This window comes from Puntigrus tetrazona, chromosome 22, assembly GCF_018831695.1.
Source record: "Puntigrus tetrazona isolate hp1 chromosome 22, ASM1883169v1, whole genome shotgun sequence".
Classification (NCBI taxonomy): domain Eukaryota; kingdom Metazoa; phylum Chordata; class Actinopteri; order Cypriniformes; family Cyprinidae; genus Puntigrus; species Puntigrus tetrazona.
In genome coordinates, this window is record NC_056720.1 from 5,714,419 (window position 1) to 5,731,609 (window position 17,191).

Here is a 17,191-nt window from a genome sequence, read left to right on the forward strand (position 1 = left end):
CAATCTGTTAAACAATCTGTTAGTTTGTTGTGACCAGAAGGTTTGATTCATGGTCTGTTGATATGTTAAACACAGGTTGCGCAGTTATTTGGAAATCTTTGTTGTATCAGACAGCCAATTAAATTCAACTTGATATTTTTTAAAGTGTTAATTAAGGAAAAAGCAGTGAAAGTACTCTCTGTGCACTTTAGAGTTTGGCATTTTGATAAATAACCCTGCAGAAACTCCAGTCTTTAATGAGCAGAAATTACTTCAATCTTTTTTTTTTACCGGGTTAAGTGCGGACAAACTAGTAGATGAACAGATGAGTTTTCGACATTTTCCAGAGCCTTCAGAATTAAACAACCTCCAGATTTTTGGAGATGCTAAATTGCAAACACATCCAGCCTTAGATTAAAGCCGATATCCCTCTTACATGACCGAGTGTGTTGTCCTTCCAACTGCATCTCATGCAACGTAAGTGTAACGTCTTTGTGCCATCATTTTAAACAATTTACAAATGGCTTTACAGCCTAGTCCCTGTCGTTCCTTAGCGACAAGAACTGTAAACAGATGAGTTTTGTGAGACGCAGATCAAAAGAGAGTTTAACTGTAGTGTGAAATTAATAGCGTAAGATGTTTCAGCACCGTAGGATGTTTTGACTTGCCATCAGGTAATGACCGGAGCTCAGTGACTCAACCAGCTGGAATGAACAGCTGCGACTGTTCACTGTTTGAATGACTGTGCGTGAACTTTCTTTATACATGTTCCTTGTCTTAATTGTGCATGATTCATTGGTGTACATGAATCCAAAGGAAAAATATCTTCAGTATTTTTCTTTGAAATAAACGTACTCGCTCCGCCTCCGAAATGGCTTTCCTTTTCGGATGACGCCAGCGAAGTCAATCCCATCCTTTCAGGCCACCTGTCCTACAGAAACCCCTTTTCGACATCGAGTCCCTCCCTACACGCTCTTTAAACCTAAAATGGATTTCTCACGCACTTACTATTCACGTCATTGTTGGTTTACGAGGATTGGTCGTTCTTCTTGTACTGTTTGGTTGTAGACCCAACCAACATGATGTTCTTTTCTTGAAGAAACTCACCATATTTTAAAAAAATAATAAAATCGCCCTTTCCACAGATGAATTCCGCTGGTTTAGAATGGTCTGTATAATATCACGGACCATTTAACATGTACTTTAAGACCCAGAAGACTATTTCACACACACATGCCTTGCACCATGATAATGTCTGTCAAAAGGCTGGACTGTGTTTTCGTTGCGTTCAGACATCTCTTTCCACTGCGGTAATGTCGGTTTGCTTCAACATCTGGTTCAGTATATTTCCTTATGGAACTTTTAACATAATGGAAGATTTTGTGCTGTGCCAGAGAGCTTAAGCACTCAGCAGTGGCATGTGTGTAGTCAGCGGTATTGTGTTTCTTTCCTTTTAGCCGGGTACCTCAAAATCGCCCTCAGGGCATTTAGATTAACAATTCAGTTTCGGGGTCGATCTGCTGTTAACAAACCTTGGTGTAAATGAAATAATGATTTAAGCGGCGCAATTGTGGATCCGGGGTTTTTTTCCGAAAATGTACTTGGGAGTCTGAGAATCGCAGCTTTTCTGATTTCTCTAGGCAAGTTTTTTAAACGATCCAACACAGCCAGACAGTATTGGCCTCTGAGCAAGCCCCGAGACTCTGGTTGTCCTGTCTGGTGTTTTAATAACTGTTGACAGGGATCCGTGGGGAGTATAACATGTCGCTCCAGGATCAGACAATAGAGGCACAGAGTTCAAATAATGGTTGGGTTGTGTAACGGATGCTAAATTAATGGCTTGGTTCAAGGAAGCCTCGAAGCCTTTGGCCAGACCCCTGTCACGTTTACAGAAAATAGTGATGCGTTTTAAATAACTGTTAAATGTTTTAGATCAGCAAGCTGACTGAAAATACTTCATGACGTTGTTTACAATATTTAAGGGGGGGGTTAAAGGGTTACTCCACCCCAAAATAAAAATTGTCATTAATCGCTTACCCGCATGTCGTTCTAAACATGTCAAAGATTCATTCATCCATTCATTCATTCATTTTGGATGAAAACCGGATGCGTCTCATTGACTGCCAAGGTAAAAAAAAAAAAAGTATGAAAGACATCGTCAGAATAGTCCGTTATGACGCTTCGAGAATATGTTTTGATAAACGTAGTGACTTTATTTAACATTTTGGCACCGCAATGTCACCGTAGCGCTATTTTGGGAAGTATCAGCTGAACACAAATAGTGTACACTCTCCTGTGTCAGCTGCGGTTCACTGATATGTCTTCTACATATATTTACACTTGTATTTATATGTGTATGCTATTTGCTTTGAGCTGATACTCTCCAAAACGGCGCTATGTTGCCAGAGCTATTCATTTTGCTTTCCTTCAATACAAAAAGCATTCTTAATGGTTGATCCTCTGATTTCAGATGGACTGTTCTGACGATGTCTTTCATACTTTTCTGGATCTAGACAGTGTTATTTACTCGGCAGTCAATTAGACAGTCACAAGTCTCTCGGTTTTCCTCCAAAATATCTTAAATTGTGTCCCAAAGACGAACAAAGCTTTGACAGCTTTGGAACAACATAGAGGTAAGTGATTAATGACAAAATTGTCATTTTAGGGAGGAGTAACCCTTTAATTATATGCTAGTTTTCCAAAACAGATTCCAAAAAAATATTTGTATGCAGAGAGGAGGATTTTTAACAGCATACCGAAGAAAAAAAGGCCGTTTATAACTACATATTTGAACAAAATGAATCTGTGCCAAAAGTGTGCAAGAAAGCTGGATAGAATACGGTCTTTGTGAGTAAATACTAATTACATACCTCACTGACTGACCTGAATCAGTGTGTGTGTAAAAATAAACATTTGCAAATATGTAAATGTCTCGCTCTTAGAACAAAACAGTGTTTAGTCTTCACAAGGTCGCAAGGAACATCACAATCACAAATTCAGACAGGTTTCGAGATGCTCTTTTAGAGAAAGTCTCAGTGTTTACCAGAGGAAACGTCAAGTTAATGGTGTAACTGACAGCATTTCCCAACTGTAACGTAGGAATTGGGGAAAAAATTCTGGAAAGTTCTGATGTCCGATGGGAAAGTCTGATGGGTTTGTTTAAGGGTTTTGTGACGTCTTTGTCGGTTGATTGTAGGAGCATGGTGTGAATTATCATTCGTTTTTAATAACCTAGTTAAGACGCAGACAAATGAGGAGTTACATTTAAGAGCAGTTTAATTAGATGTGGTAATTACTTATTAAAACAAACACCATATCTGTACATGCTTTAATATGTAATTAAGGCACGGGGTAAGTAAGGGTATAATTTATAGCTGTATTTTGTGGTTTCTGCAAAAGACAGAGAGATGGAAATTTTTTCTTCTTTTATTTTATTATTTACTGTCAGTATGAAATGGTTCTGCGTATTCAATCTTCTCTTCTGTGGTTCAAAGTCCTGAAGGCATGACTATTAAAGGTCTTCAACTCAACTAATTATTAAAAAACACTTGGTGTATTAAAGGAATAGTGCACTTTAAAAACCTGTGTGTTTCGTTGGATATTCTGGATTATTTTTCAGTATAATTGAGTTAGATGTATTCTGTGCACCAGAGCTAAGTTACGAAACCGATCTGAATGATTCGTTAATTTAATCCAATTTTCAAGTTCAAGTTACTGCCTCGATGATTCAGTCACAACAGCTTACAGCCCACTGTGATGAAAACTGATCAATGAATAATGACTTTTGGGGGTCTGTTTCTTACATAAAAGTATCGTATTACTTAAGAAGTCTTGAATTTGCATGTATGCGTTTAGCAGATGCTTTTATCAAAGGCCACTTACAAAGGCAATTTGTCAAAGTATATACCAATTTATGAGACCTTTGTTGCTTTTTGATGAATTTGGAGACTAACAGCCCATGTCCTTGCTTGCTTTGACTGCATTTTAATATGTTTCATTTTGTAATTGCCAAGACGTTCGTGAAAAATTCAAATTTTGTGTCGCAAGAAAGAAGTTCTAAACCCTTGATGTTTTTGAGTCATTTATTCCTGTAAGACATCGAAGCTCTGCACAGACAGTCTCAGACTGTGACTTCAATATGTTCTTTCCTTGTTATGGAGCAAATTCCACTTACAACTACTCAGATCTCTAATATGTACATTTCTCCACATATTCGGTTCGTAAGTGTTTTGTTATCGGCCCGTGTTTTGGAACCAGGTTGCTGTGGGTCAGATGGATTCTGTCGGGATTTTAACAAAAAAAGTGGTCTGTTTGGCAGGAGAAGTACCCAGACGTGGTCAGCCTTCCAGAGGGATGCCGATCCGAGCTCATGATTATAAGAAGTCCTCAACTTCCAGGGTAGGTTGCATCAGCTAAGAAAGAGAAATGGAAACTGCAGTACGTAACTTCTGCTGCTTTCCATCTGTTGATGGCACATGAAACATATGTCAAGTTCCTGTATCTTTCTATGGTGACCACGATTGATATATCCAGATTACATTCTTGAAATATAAAAAGAGTCTTATGTTTCTCAGGATCTCCATGACCATTTTTTGGAAGATCGACGTGTCCATGGCAGGAGTGGTAAAGCCATCTCTTGAGCTTCTGCTGAAAATGCCAGACCAGGGTGAGATTAACTGAGTCATGAGTGAAAAATACGTTGTGTAAGGGATCATGTTAACCAGCTTATCCTGCTAATTAAAAAGATATTTTACTAAACTCTAGCTATTATTCGATTAACATGATGCCGTCATTTAGCTGCTCTACCCTGCATTGGTGGAATACGAGAAAAACATGAAAAAAGTCATGGGAAGGATTCAAATATGGAAATCGTAAAAGGCCATGGAATGTTACACAATGTAAGCACAAGGTGGCAGTAAATATAACTGATGGGGTATAACTATCAAAATCACAAGAAAATCAAAACTTTCGTTGTTGATATTATGAGAATGATTCAGAATGGTCAGGAAAACTTTCAATCTGACAGGATGAAAATATTTAAAAATATATACAAGATTGTGATCATGAGGAAACTTAGATTATGTCAAGATCAGAAGAAAATTAAGTTTTGAAGAGAAAACCTCCGTTATGTCAACATTACTAGAAAAGCTTGTGATTATGAGAAAACTGCTATTATGTTGAGATCAAGAGAAAAGTAAGTCATGACAATGATAAAAAAAAAACGTTTGTCAAGTTGAGATCATGACAGTGTTAAATAATTGTGATCTCGGGAAATCTTTCGTTATGTTGAGAAAATTAAGTAAAAATAATCTCGAGAAAAAAAAAAAGAGTGAAAAATTATAATCCATGGTCTCAGGGCTTCTGTAAAATAGACAATTTAGTGGATAAAAAGTGTATAGTGTTTTTTGGGGGACTGACCAATTATTGTATTATTTTACACTTGTACAATTCATAATAGTGACATGTTTTACAAGGATCTGAAACGTTTTATTCTGTTTTCAGCTCGGGAGTTTGACACCAAAAAAGTGATGGAAAACGGCCCGGAGTACTTTCAGAGCCTCCTGCGTCTTCTCGGGGTGGAAGCATCCATCGAGAGCTTGATAAGAACTGTGAGTTTGTGAGAAATCAAAAAAATAAGCCAACGTTCACGCGGTGGGAGCTTCATATCTAATCTTTTTATTCGATATAAACACCTGTACAATCACCCGTTAGGAACTACATATTGATGCCACCTGTACGTGTCAATCATTTTTTTACGCATGATATGCCCACACTGTATGGAAATATACATCATTAGACAAGAGCTAGAAAAATAAATAATTTTAAATACAAAATGTTTGACAGCAAAATCCACTTTGTATTGTCAAATAGTTAAATTTTAACATTAGATTCCATCACAGAAACTGTGATCTTCCTTTCATTTCTCGCTTAATAACAGAATTAATGTCCATTCCTACCTACATAGTGATTATAGATCTTTATTTCATTAGAATAACACAATGTCACCACCTCAGACTCATAATATCTCTGGTTCAAAAGGGGAAAGATGTTGTTAAAAACGAAGGCAAATACAGCGATGTCTGTTGTGGAGAAACTGCACTTTTTTTACATCATCAAAACATGACAGTCGAAGAAACGCGATCAATTGGGCGACGAAAGCGCTTTCGCTCATAGATAAGGCGTATTAATACTTCTCTTGACACCAGTTCACATTAAGACAAAGGGGAGTGTGAACACAGTTTGGCAATGTCGAATGTTCTACCATGTAAAATGCAAACACTGTTCGCCCGATGGGAACTGCATTGACGACTTTGAGTTAAGCAAGCCGACGCAGTTTGCATCACGCTAAAAGAGGTAAACGGAAGTGTGAGCCTCACTCACGCCACAGTACATTGTAACAGTAATATTCCCCATGACAGAGAAAGGCGACCATGAGGTGCCATCTTTAGTGTTAGTTACACCATAAAAACTGCGCAAACCGTTGTTTTTAACGATCAAAGATGCCAAACTCGCAACTCACGTAACGTTAAATCAATACTACCATTTCTGTGGCCTATACTGCTTCTCTGGGAAAAAAACAAATAACTACTGTTGGAAAAAACTGCCGGATCATCCTTTTTTTATTGTGCTAACAAAAACTAGTGCGCTGTCCATTTTTTGGTCGACTTATGAAATATGTCTGGCTCTGCAACCAATTACGGCCATTATAACCGAAGCCAAACGTAACCGTAGTAGCGTTCAAGCTGCGAGGGATGGATTCCTCTGGTTGTTTTCTGCTCGGAGACTTCAAAACAGATGACAACTAAGCGTATCAGTGTCAAACTCGAGACACAAAGCCATCGTTGAACGGACAGATTCAGACGATTTATGGAAAAGAAAATGGTGGTGTTTGAAATGATGGACCCGGCTTTAAGGAAGTAGTTCAACCAAAAAATTTACCAAGTTTTACAAATGTTTTCCAAACTTGAATAATCGTTACGCAACCTTTGCCATACGACAGCCGTTATGACCAAATGCTGTAAAGCTGCAAATAAAGCACCATAAGACTTGCGCACTATATTTCACGTCTTCTAAAGTCATACAAATTCCACTTACGATTGTTCAGAAATGTTGCATTCTTTTACGATACCTGGTCAACATCGACTAACGAGCTGCGTAACAATTTAATCAAACCGATTAGCGATAACATGAGTTAGTAAACATTTTTTTTTGTGAACTACTCTTTAATAAGACACTTCGATTTGTATATAGCAGTTATGCCAGCAGAGTGTACGTTACAAAAATACACTTTCAATAGCGAGTAATATTAGGCTTATCTTCTAGTTGATGAAATCTATCTTAGGGGTAGTTATCGCGACCTCATTCGCTAGCATGCAACAGGTCTGTGCTTGTCAGTATAACTCCAGCTACTGTAGCTCGTCGAAGGTCAGTGGTTTGAGGAGCTCTAGGGATGTAGTCGCGCTAAAAACTCAAGTACTCGTCTGTTTTTGAATTCCAAACTGCCTGTACAGCGACTGCAGACACGGCCAAGCTGATGTACGGTAAAACGTTCATTAGGGAAAATCGCTGTAAGCCACTTTTGGCACTTGGAAACCACAGTAGCGCCGCTGCGTGCGAGAAACACCCAACAGCGCTGCACAAAAACACACACACTCACACACACACACACCCTCCATGTCCTTCCTTTTTACAGCCAATGACTGACTCATTCAGGTATTCTGTGCTTTAGGAGACCAGCCCCAATGAGAACATCACCCTCGAAAAGAAAAACATCAGGTCGCTCTGGCAACAATTGCGAATGTCGACTTCACGTCGCACAACGCAGCGGGAGGGCAGACAACTAGACAGACTAGCAAACAAAAATATCTAAATCATATCACTATTTCATCTTCACTTCTAGGCATTTTCCAAGCAGCACTTTGTAGAGGTGTCTCATACAGCATGGAAGAGCAGCGTGCACTCCTGCCTTTCCTTGTATAGGCTGGAGGGGGGCGGGGCTTGCGTGCTTCGCAGGTAGTAGTTGACGATTTTGGTGTCCAGCTTGTACTGGTGAGGGATGCCTTCATACGGTTTGGGGTCCAGATCCAGGATGGAGACCGAATACGTGAAACGAGGCTTCTCCAGATTCAACTGGTGTCTGGAAACAAGGCGAAGCAAAAGCAAAATAAGACAAATGTCAACAAAAGATAAGGGATTATGAGGGCGAAAACTAACTTACTCCTCATCTTCTTCACAAGGCGCAAACGTGATCATGACTGAGCAGTCTTTGGCAGTCATTGCGACTCTGTACTGATGAACCTGGAACGTAACATTTGAGAGGTTTTTTTTGGCACCAAAATTCATTTAAAATTAAACTTCTCAGCATCACGTGTTCACGGCCTTACCTTCCCAACTGCGTATTCTACAGAGCCGTCATCTTCAGTAGGACAGTTTTTTACCGTGTCCATGAAACTCTCATTATAAGGCCCATCTATCTGCAGTCGGTTTCTGGAGATGCAAACATGTGTTGATTGGATGTGATTAAAGTGCCTTTAGGCAAGTTTATTCATAAAGATGATGTGGCTTTGCATGGAAACCATCTACAAGCATGCTGCACAGAACCACCATGTGGCCACACTGCCTCATGACTTGACTCGCACTACATATATTCACAAATGTGTCTTTTGCACCACCTAGTGTCTGTTCAGCCTTTTGGGAAAAGCAATGAGTCTTAAAATTACAGAATAAAGTATGTCGTAAGTGGTTATGATTCACCAACTCTTCTGAGTTGTTATAAAATGCTCTAGTACATACCGAACCCTGCATTGATCTAAAGTATTTGCCCAAAATAAACTCAAAACAGCAGAAACAAAACGTTCTTGCACTGGAGTATTGATCTGATAGATGAGTAACGCAGCACTCAATATCCCAGATTAAAAATTCACCTTTCTTTCGGGAACTCTTCTAGATACTGCTCCACGCGTTTGTACAGAGGGTAGATTCCTTCAATATCCAGGTTATCCAGCATCTGGACTTGGAGGATTTTTGCAAGGACACTGTCTTTAGGAAGGCCGTGGTTGCCTGTGAACACATGAAAATGAGCTCGATGTGCTCTACCGGTCTTGCGCAACATTTATGACTACCGTCATTTCTAAGCCGCAACAACCTGACCTTTTATACAACCCTTAATGTGTCATTTGAAATGCTGTTTATTTTCTTTAAACTATGTCAAGCACTTTTGCTCCAGTTCACTCCTACGCATATATCGTGAGTCATCAGTGAAGTGATTTCCATTGCACTTGTTTAGCAATACTTTGAAGGGCATAAAACCATGTTTCCCCATTGAAGGCTATTTAAAGTCGCTGGTCAAGTCCTCACCGTTGCGGAGCAGGTCTCTTGGGAAGGGACTGGCTTCACAGTGCGGCCTGCTCTCGGACAGGAGCAGCTTCCTGGGCTCTCCCGAGCGATTCGAGTCCCCGCCGCTGAGCAGAGCGGAGCAGATCACCTGAATGAACTCGTTCAGGACGGCTTTGCCAGGCTGGTGACCGTTATAGAGGCCGTTGCTATGAGGGAAATAAGGCCGAAGGTGCTGAATGAGATCGTTCAATTCGGGTTGCTGCTTGGCATCGTCTTTACAACTAAATATCAACTCTCCACCCTGAAGAAACAAAACAAAAGATCAGAGAAACAACCAATTAATGCAAGTTGTCTATTTATCAACCAATTGTACATGTATTAGCTAGAGATTGAATATTTGATTTTATTCTTCCTCAAGTGGATTTTGCTGGTCTTTAATGGTTTAAACTAGTCATAAATCCAAGTTAAGTTAGTGATCGGCTGGCCCAACTAAAAACTAGCAAAAATCCACCTACACGCAGCCTGAGTTGGTTAGGAGACTAGTTAAGACCAGTAAACCACAAGTAAACCAGTTTAAAAAATGTGATAGTACTAGTAATGTTACAGGACAAATAAAAATCCATTCGCATTACGTATACTGATAAATGAATATTAGAAAGTTGGAATTTCTTTCAGAGCGATTTATTTCCACAAATGATTTTTTTTTTCCAAAAAAAAAAAAACAGACAGCCATTTGGAAACCACTTAACTTTAAAATAAATAAAATAAAAACTGCAGAATGTTATCGGCGTGGACGCTAATATAGTTATTGTTCTTGGTGTGAATGAATTAAAACACAAGAAAGACCAACTGCGATTGAGGATGCATGACATCATCACTGTCAGTTACATTTCGAATGCTGAACGGAAGTCGAGAGAACATTTTCAAATTTTAAACATAAGTGTAAAGTTCCAAAAACTGAAAATTTGTTTAAAGACATTAAAAGATTCTGGAATAAATTATGCAAATTCATATTTACCTTAAAGATTTTCAAGTTGTTTTGCGGTTCCTCTAACAGGTTCTTCAATGCAACGTACATTCGCTGTTTGCTCCTGGAATACAAAGTATTAAATAAGATTTAGGTGTGTAAAATTAGTTCAGTATTGGCAATAAATTATTTGCATCTTGATTTCAACAACAATTAGAGGTCATCTGAATCATGTTTTTGTAAACGTTCCTGTGACTAATACATCAGGACAAATCCTTCATGCGTTACAGATTACAGGGCCGGTCTCACAGTGGAAAGGTGAGTCACAAATTTTACGAAAATGTTGATGGTGCTCATTTTTCTCTTTAACACAGGCCAGTGACGCAACCAGCTTGGTAAAGGTCTTTGCCAGAGTCAGCCAGGTTTGTTAACATCGCTAGCTGAAGGTCATGCCATCAGCCAAAGACATAAATCCAGCTCCACTAACTCACCCTGAGAAGAGATCCAGAGGGCAATATCTGCTCAATCGCTTCCACTTCCCGTTGGCTAACTGTAGAGAACAAAACGTTACCGTAAACTTTACAAACTGTGATAAAGCCGATTCCTGTATTTTCAGCAAGCTCATCTTCTGTAGCCGAACCTCACAAAGAATTGATAACGCAGAGTACAAACAGTGGGCAGGAAGTTTACACTACACCGCTCCATCCTCTTTTTTTGTTTAAAGCAGAAGTTTAATAAATCTGGCTTCACTTCTATAAAAGTTTGGCAACGACTAGACTTTAAAATGGTACTTGCCTTGTAATGCTGATGCATGCAGAACCTGCAAACTTTGCGCTTGCATTCCTTGGTTATGTGCCTCGAGAAGGGTAAAAATCCACATTTTGTCTAAGGGGGGGAAAGGAGACACACGTAACTGTACCTCTGCATCTTGAGTTACACGATAGTGTTGTGAATAAGCTTCATGTAAAGACGTTTAGCTGTTTTTGTGAACACAAACGAGCCTTTGAGATCAGATTCACACCACCTTCCTCTGTTTGTTTGACTGACCATGTGATTCAATTCCACACAAATAGATTGAGCGAGTCATTCGGCTACTGTGGCCTACTTCCCCAAGAACAAACGTTCACGCCAACCCACCCCCCTCTAAAAGAAACTTCTTTGTTACGAGACTCAGATCTTGCAGTTTAACAACAGTCACCGATCCACCCCAAGAGCGTTTACACCCTAACGGCATAAAATACAGAAAAACTCATTAACAGCTGTGAGCAGGTTCAATGACCAGACAAGTTTAGACATGTGACACCAAAGTCAACTCTTTCAAGGCGAGGTTCTTTGCGTAGTTTTGAAAGGCAATGTTTTGGAAACATGGGTATAACTGTTCGGTCACTGTCGTAATTTAGATTAGTTTTTTTAGAGATTTACTGTACATTGTTCTCGTGACCGTGCGCAGCCGCTATTCATTTAATGGTGAAGTGATGAAGAAGGTTGAAGGAATAGTTCGCCTAAAAACTTGCTGAAAATGTACTCATTCACAGGCCTTTTTTGATTCATCCGAACAGATTTGGAGAAACGTTGCATTGCTTGCTTACCACCTGCAGTGAATGGGTGCCGTCAGAATAGGTGCTTTCACACTGGAAGCGCATTTTCATAGTTCCAAGAAACACAGGTGGAGGTTCCTGCTTTTCGCGCCGCAGGAATGAGGAATTGTTATAGTTCTAGGAACTAAACCGGCGGTAACTGCATTTACCTGTTGTCTGCAGCCGTGTAGTCAGATTTTCACGGTTTAAGATTTTTCGGAAACTATTACTAGGTCCATCATCACATAACCCACGATACACACAACAGAAACAGCTCAGAGCGCGGCCTCCTCCATTCGCTGGCTGTTCATGTTAAAACCGTGAATAAAGACGCTGCCGTCTTCAGCTTCAGATTTCCTGCCCCACGGTGAGAAAAAACACCCCAAAGAAGCGACTGCTGGATAGTTCCTAGAACTACATGAAAGCGCATATTGAGAGTCCAAACAGCTGATATACAAAAAAAAAATAAAAAAATGCTTGTCGTTCATGCTTGTCAGAACGGTTGCGGATTATGGGCTGGTATTTTGGCCAGAAGCAGTGGTTTAAAAAGTTCAAACGTCTTAATGATCGGTTTCTTACAAACAGCTTTTCACTTCACAAGAGGTTAACTGATGGACTGGAAAGTACTTGTGGATTATTGCAATGTTTTTATCAGCTGTTTGGACGGCACCCATTCGCTGCAGAAGATCCTTTGGTAAACAAGTGAGGTAATGCTACGTTTCTCCAAGCCTTTTCTGATAAAGAAACAAAGTCCTCTACATCTTCAACGGCCTGAGGGTGAATACACTTTCGGCATATTTCCAGTTTCTGGTGAACTATGCCTTTGAACCCAAAAATTCATGTAAACTCAACACAGTTGAGCGGTTAAGCTCAATGCACGCATTCAAATTAGTTGGTAAATGGTAAATGATGCCAGACTGCGGTAGTTAGCACAACCTCGCTCTCAAAACCGATGATTAAATGGTAAACATCACGACATAATGAAGATAAAAATTCCCCCACCATCGCGATCACAACAGTAGCGGCACATTGTCAAACTGAACACGGAGTTCACCTTAATCTCAACGCAGATCGGAGGTCTGTGGTCTCTGAGGTGGTGGAGGGGAAGTTGGGTCAGGTTGGGAAGGCATAAACCACACCCACTGAATGTGTCCATGACCTTATCACAGCGCAGTTCTGCATGAAAAAAAGATCACAACACCGTCACGCAACATCAAACCCGCTCAAAGAAAGGGACTTTAGACGAACACCTGACTGCGTTTTTAGGGGATCAGTCTCAGGAAAACATTGTGAGTCATGGGAAAAAAATTACTGTTGCATAATGGAAATTAAGCCCATCCAGGATTTTTCAGGGTCAATGACGAAAAGAGATGAGTTCAAAAATCTTTTAAAACTAGTTTTGCTTTTTTTAGAATTTGACTTTTTCTGACCCCTACGCATTTCAGTGTCCCTCCTGACACAAAAATCCCATTTAAAAAGAGAATGCTAAGGGTTTTTTTTTACGGTTACACCACCTTGACATTTTTGCGCAAATCCCCCAAATATTCTCTCAAAACGAATTAAACAGAAATTTAAGCTTGGTCCACAAAAAAAAGAGAACGTATGCAATTAATTTGCGCATTTCTTTAGAAATGTTAACTTTAATTAAACCATATGGACACAAAAACAATTAGTGTCATTGACCCAGAAATGACCTTAATGGACCATTTTAAGTACCATCTTGAGATTACCGTAATACAAGGATTTTGGGATCAAAATGCGGCAAACGCTATCGAAACCCTGCAGGTGTTTGGGGAGCGTTACAATATCAGAATAATAAGAATAATCCGTACCGGGTCGTTCTTGTTGGACCTTCAGAGACAGCTGTCTCACAAAGTCCAGCGGTAGTTTAACAACCTCCTGTGAACATTAAAGCCATTATTCGAATCTCGTCCTCTGGATCGCGGCTCGTCTCGAAGCAACACATTGTAATAAATGTACGGAAATGTCTTAAACTGTGACTTACTCCGCTGTGAACGTATTTCTCCCCGAGTAAAGGCTTCATGACATATTTACTGTAATCCACGATGTTGAGGATGTGTCGGAAAGCTTGATCTGCGGTCTGGCAGGAAAGAGGTGGCAAAATGAGCAAACAGACCGAGACCAAACATTCAAAGCTCATTTGCATTCACGCAGTTGAGGATACAGATGCAAATAACTTCCGATGCAGAGCAAGGAAACGCACAGAAACATTATGTTAAACCTCAAACGCTCGAAAACAGTCACACCAATGGAAAAGTGTCGCATCAGGTCTATTTTTCGAAACGTTTATCCATCTGCAGACTCAAGAAAAGTCTCTCTCGCCATTTTATCACAACATGCATCCAATAAATCTTTGTCCGGGTCAGTTCTGTGGCCATTTCTGCGTTAGCTCTCCAGTTGGCTGCCCCTAGCATTGTGTCTACCATAGTGTTGCAATTTGGGAAGTGATAGCGTTCGGTTGTGTCGATTCAGGGAAGTTTTACCTGTCGCGTATGCGCGGAGTCTTCTGAGGGAAACTTCAGCAGACGGAGAACTTGACAGTGCTGTAATAAGAAGTCACACGGTTACAATTTATTTTAGTTCAAAAGGGAATTCTCTGAAACGGGTTTGCCTGTGTGTACAACAAACACTCCTTCCACTCGGCTGTGAACCGATACACACGCTACGCTTTTCCCAGAATGCTCTTCGACATAAATAGGTTCACAGTGGTAAAGGTGACATCATTGAAGTCGGGCGGTGCGTTTTATGGACTGATGCAAACGACGGCCGCTTAAACGCAAATGCCGTTTCTAAACGCACTTGCTTAACGTTCACAAAAACCCACTTCTGCTTCGCAAAGTGTTAGGCATAAAAGCTAATGGCTTATTATTTACGTTAAACATTTCACGTTAGACGTTTAAGAACAAATCGAGTAAAATATCTTTAAATCTTAAAAAGTTTTATTATTTTGAACTGCTTTTGGTAGTTAAGTTGCACTCCGGTTTTATACTATAATTTTATTTAAAAGAAAATAATTAATGTTGTTTCGTATATTAGAGGTAAAGTTAATTTCAAATAGCAAAAATGTTTATTATTATTATTAAGTTAATTGTAATAACGCAACTAAAATACATCAATGAAAACCCTCCTGCCCAGACACAATTATTTTTCTAATAATATAACTTAATTATACAATTTTAATTAGACTTTAGAAATGATTCCTTACAAGCTATTTTTTTTTTTCGCATTACGGTAGGGAATTTTATTATACCGAGGAGAACTAGGAGGAAAGCCTTTTAAACAAATTGCACGAATTTTTTGTAGTATCCAGGATGTTAACATTTTTGTGAAAGTCATCCCATTCGTGTGTCAGAGCGCGTCCGAGATGCCTTCACAAATAGTCACCCAACTTATTTAGGCTGATTTGATCAAGACGATGTGGTCCAAGAATGTAAAACCAGACCGGGCGACGAGACAAAAATCCGCACGAGAGGGTAGGAGCGTGAAAGAATGTCAGTAAACAGCAAATAGAGACGGACAAGCCCTTGCAGGACTCTAAAACTGGTTGGAAAACTGCTTCAAAGCTTCAGCCATTTGCCCCACACCCAGTTTTGACATGATTACATCAACATATTGGCCAATGTTGTCTCAGGCAGTTTCCTGCGATTGGACGCACAACTCCGTGTTGTAATCTGTAATATAAATCCGGCGTGTTTATGACTCCAAACTGGCAGGTTGAGCTACGTTTATTTATCGCACGATGGTTCAGATGATCCCAAACGAGCTGGAAAAATCAGACAAAGGTTAATCCTTGATTTCACCAAAACAGGCCTTGATTTTGCCTTGTAGGATTCGGCTGCTTGATGAAACGCACTGATAAATGATTCATTTGCATATAATTTCTATTACTCGTTCAGATCGCATATGCGACGGATATTGTTAGAATTACTGACCTTTGTCCAAACATGCAAGATTCCCAGCCGCAGGTTTAGTGCTTAGACCAAGGAAGTGCTACCTTAAACAATATTATTGCTAAAAATGGTCTCTAATTGTAGTTTTGCCCCCCAAAGAAAGTGATTAACATATCCCCTACCCATCATGGTGGTCTAAAACCAAAGTATCTTATGAAGGGGGAACTGTTACAGGTTTCCAATCTGGTTTCCAGTCTTATCTCCAACAGAAACCCAATTTTGGATGCTCGGAACCACCCAGAAACAAACACCTCCGCGGTGACCATTCGTTCAAACGGCTTTAATAAGTTTAATAAACTTTGGAGCTCGTGAAGTGGGTGTGGCGCAGGTAACACACATGTCACACACTGACTTTATCAATGAGTCCTGGCTTAGCCTGCTAGGTGGCTATTAGCTTTAAAGCCCTGACAATGCCTTTTTAAGACGAGGGAGAGGTTTATTTCCGCATACTCGTGGTATAAAGCGACCAGGCTTTGTGTTTAGGTCCTTTGCAAGTAGTTTGGCCAGATTTCCTGTTCACCGAATCCGTTTTGGTTGAGTTTAAATGAATCTTGGCTAAGCTAAAAGCTAGTAACTATTGAACACTAACCTGCAAGTGAGACACGACCAGGCTCTTGTTGCCCTCCCCGTGATATTTCCAGTCGTTTTCGTCCATTTTGTCCAGTTCCATAACCCAGAAGAACCGTGAGCTGATGGGGGTTTCGGCGCAGATTTGACAGTCCGGGCGAGATGATCGGGGTCAGCCGCAAAACTTCTGGAGGATCCGCTTCTGACACACCGACGGGTGTAGCGCCACTACCGCTTTCGCGAGGACACGCCCCCTCCGCGCTCCCATTGGCCAGGCGCAGCGGTCGCGGTTTCCCATTGGCCAGAAGTGTTTGTCATTGTTAAACTCGCCCGCTGATTGGATCCTGATAGTGACAATCAAACGGTCGTCATCCGCCGAAGGCAGTTTATAGTCTGCGTCCATAAAATGATGTCATGAACGCATGATTGCTGTTTTCCTTCCCTTTTCTCTTCGCTTGCACATGATTTGCTCGGAGAAATAAAACAGAGACAATCACGACTCACTGAGAGTTATAAATACTATTACATTAAGGCGAAAATGCGATTATTACTCAAAATAAATGACAATTATTTTCACCTGAACGCTTGTACACAAATGCACATCTTATATAAAACGTTACAGACTATATCTATGTAAAGTAAAAACATGTCATGAACATAATTTGTTGTTTTTCTTCCCTTTTCTGCTCGCTTACACATGATTTGCTAAAAAAACAAAAAACTAACCATTTTATTTTTGGATTCATACGTTATAAATAATAAATTTTTATTTTTGCAATGTTTATTTTTTTACC

General features: G+C 40.0%; 2 protein-coding genes across 2 annotated transcripts in view; one reads left to right on the top strand and one right to left on the bottom strand.

Annotated features, from left to right (window-relative positions):
• The window catches only part of LOC122327460 (centromere protein P), a 52,198-nt gene extending 41,408 nt beyond the window's left edge, over positions 1-10,790 (top strand). Inside the window, exons 7-10 of the mRNA XM_043222845.1 lie at positions 4,298-4,377; positions 4,554-4,645; positions 5,482-5,588; positions 10,657-10,790. Coding sequence (XP_043078780.1) covers positions 4,298-4,377; positions 4,554-4,645; positions 5,482-5,588; positions 10,657-10,713 — 336 coding nt within the window. The 3' untranslated portion in view covers positions 10,714-10,790. The remainder of the gene's footprint in view (positions 1-4,297; positions 4,378-4,553; positions 4,646-5,481; positions 5,589-10,656) is intronic.
• Positions 5,635-16,987, bottom strand: ippk (inositol 1,3,4,5,6-pentakisphosphate 2-kinase). Its single transcript, XM_043222672.1, has 13 exons — positions 16,420-16,987; positions 14,364-14,423; positions 13,865-13,960; positions 13,692-13,758; positions 12,914-13,035; positions 11,078-11,167; positions 10,774-10,832; positions 10,334-10,406; positions 9,337-9,616; positions 8,904-9,039; positions 8,364-8,466; positions 8,198-8,277; positions 5,635-8,116 (listed from the first exon to the last, which is right to left on the bottom strand). The coding sequence occupies exons 1-13, from the start codon at positions 16,498-16,500 to the stop codon at positions 7,912-7,914; spliced, it is 1,452 nt and encodes a 483-aa protein (XP_043078607.1). The 5' UTR covers positions 16,501-16,987; the 3' UTR covers positions 5,635-7,911.
• Between the last annotated feature and the right edge of the window lie 204 nt (positions 16,988-17,191).

What these genes read in the sequence shown, in the direction of transcription:
- ippk (XM_043222672.1), bottom strand. Translation starts at nt 16,500, where the DNA reads ATGGAACTGGACAAAATGGACGAAAACGACTGGAAATATCACGGGGAG. An exon ending in AGAAATACGTTCACAGCGGA is followed by an intron (nt 13,759 to 13,864) that starts GTAAGTCACAGT and finishes TAATGTTCACAG; the next exon opens with GAGGTTGTTAAACTACCGCT. An exon ending in CCTTGTGAAGAAGATGAGGA is followed by an intron (nt 8,117 to 8,197) that starts GTAAGTTAGTTT and finishes CCTTGTTTCCAG; the next exon opens with ACACCAGTTGAATCTGGAGA.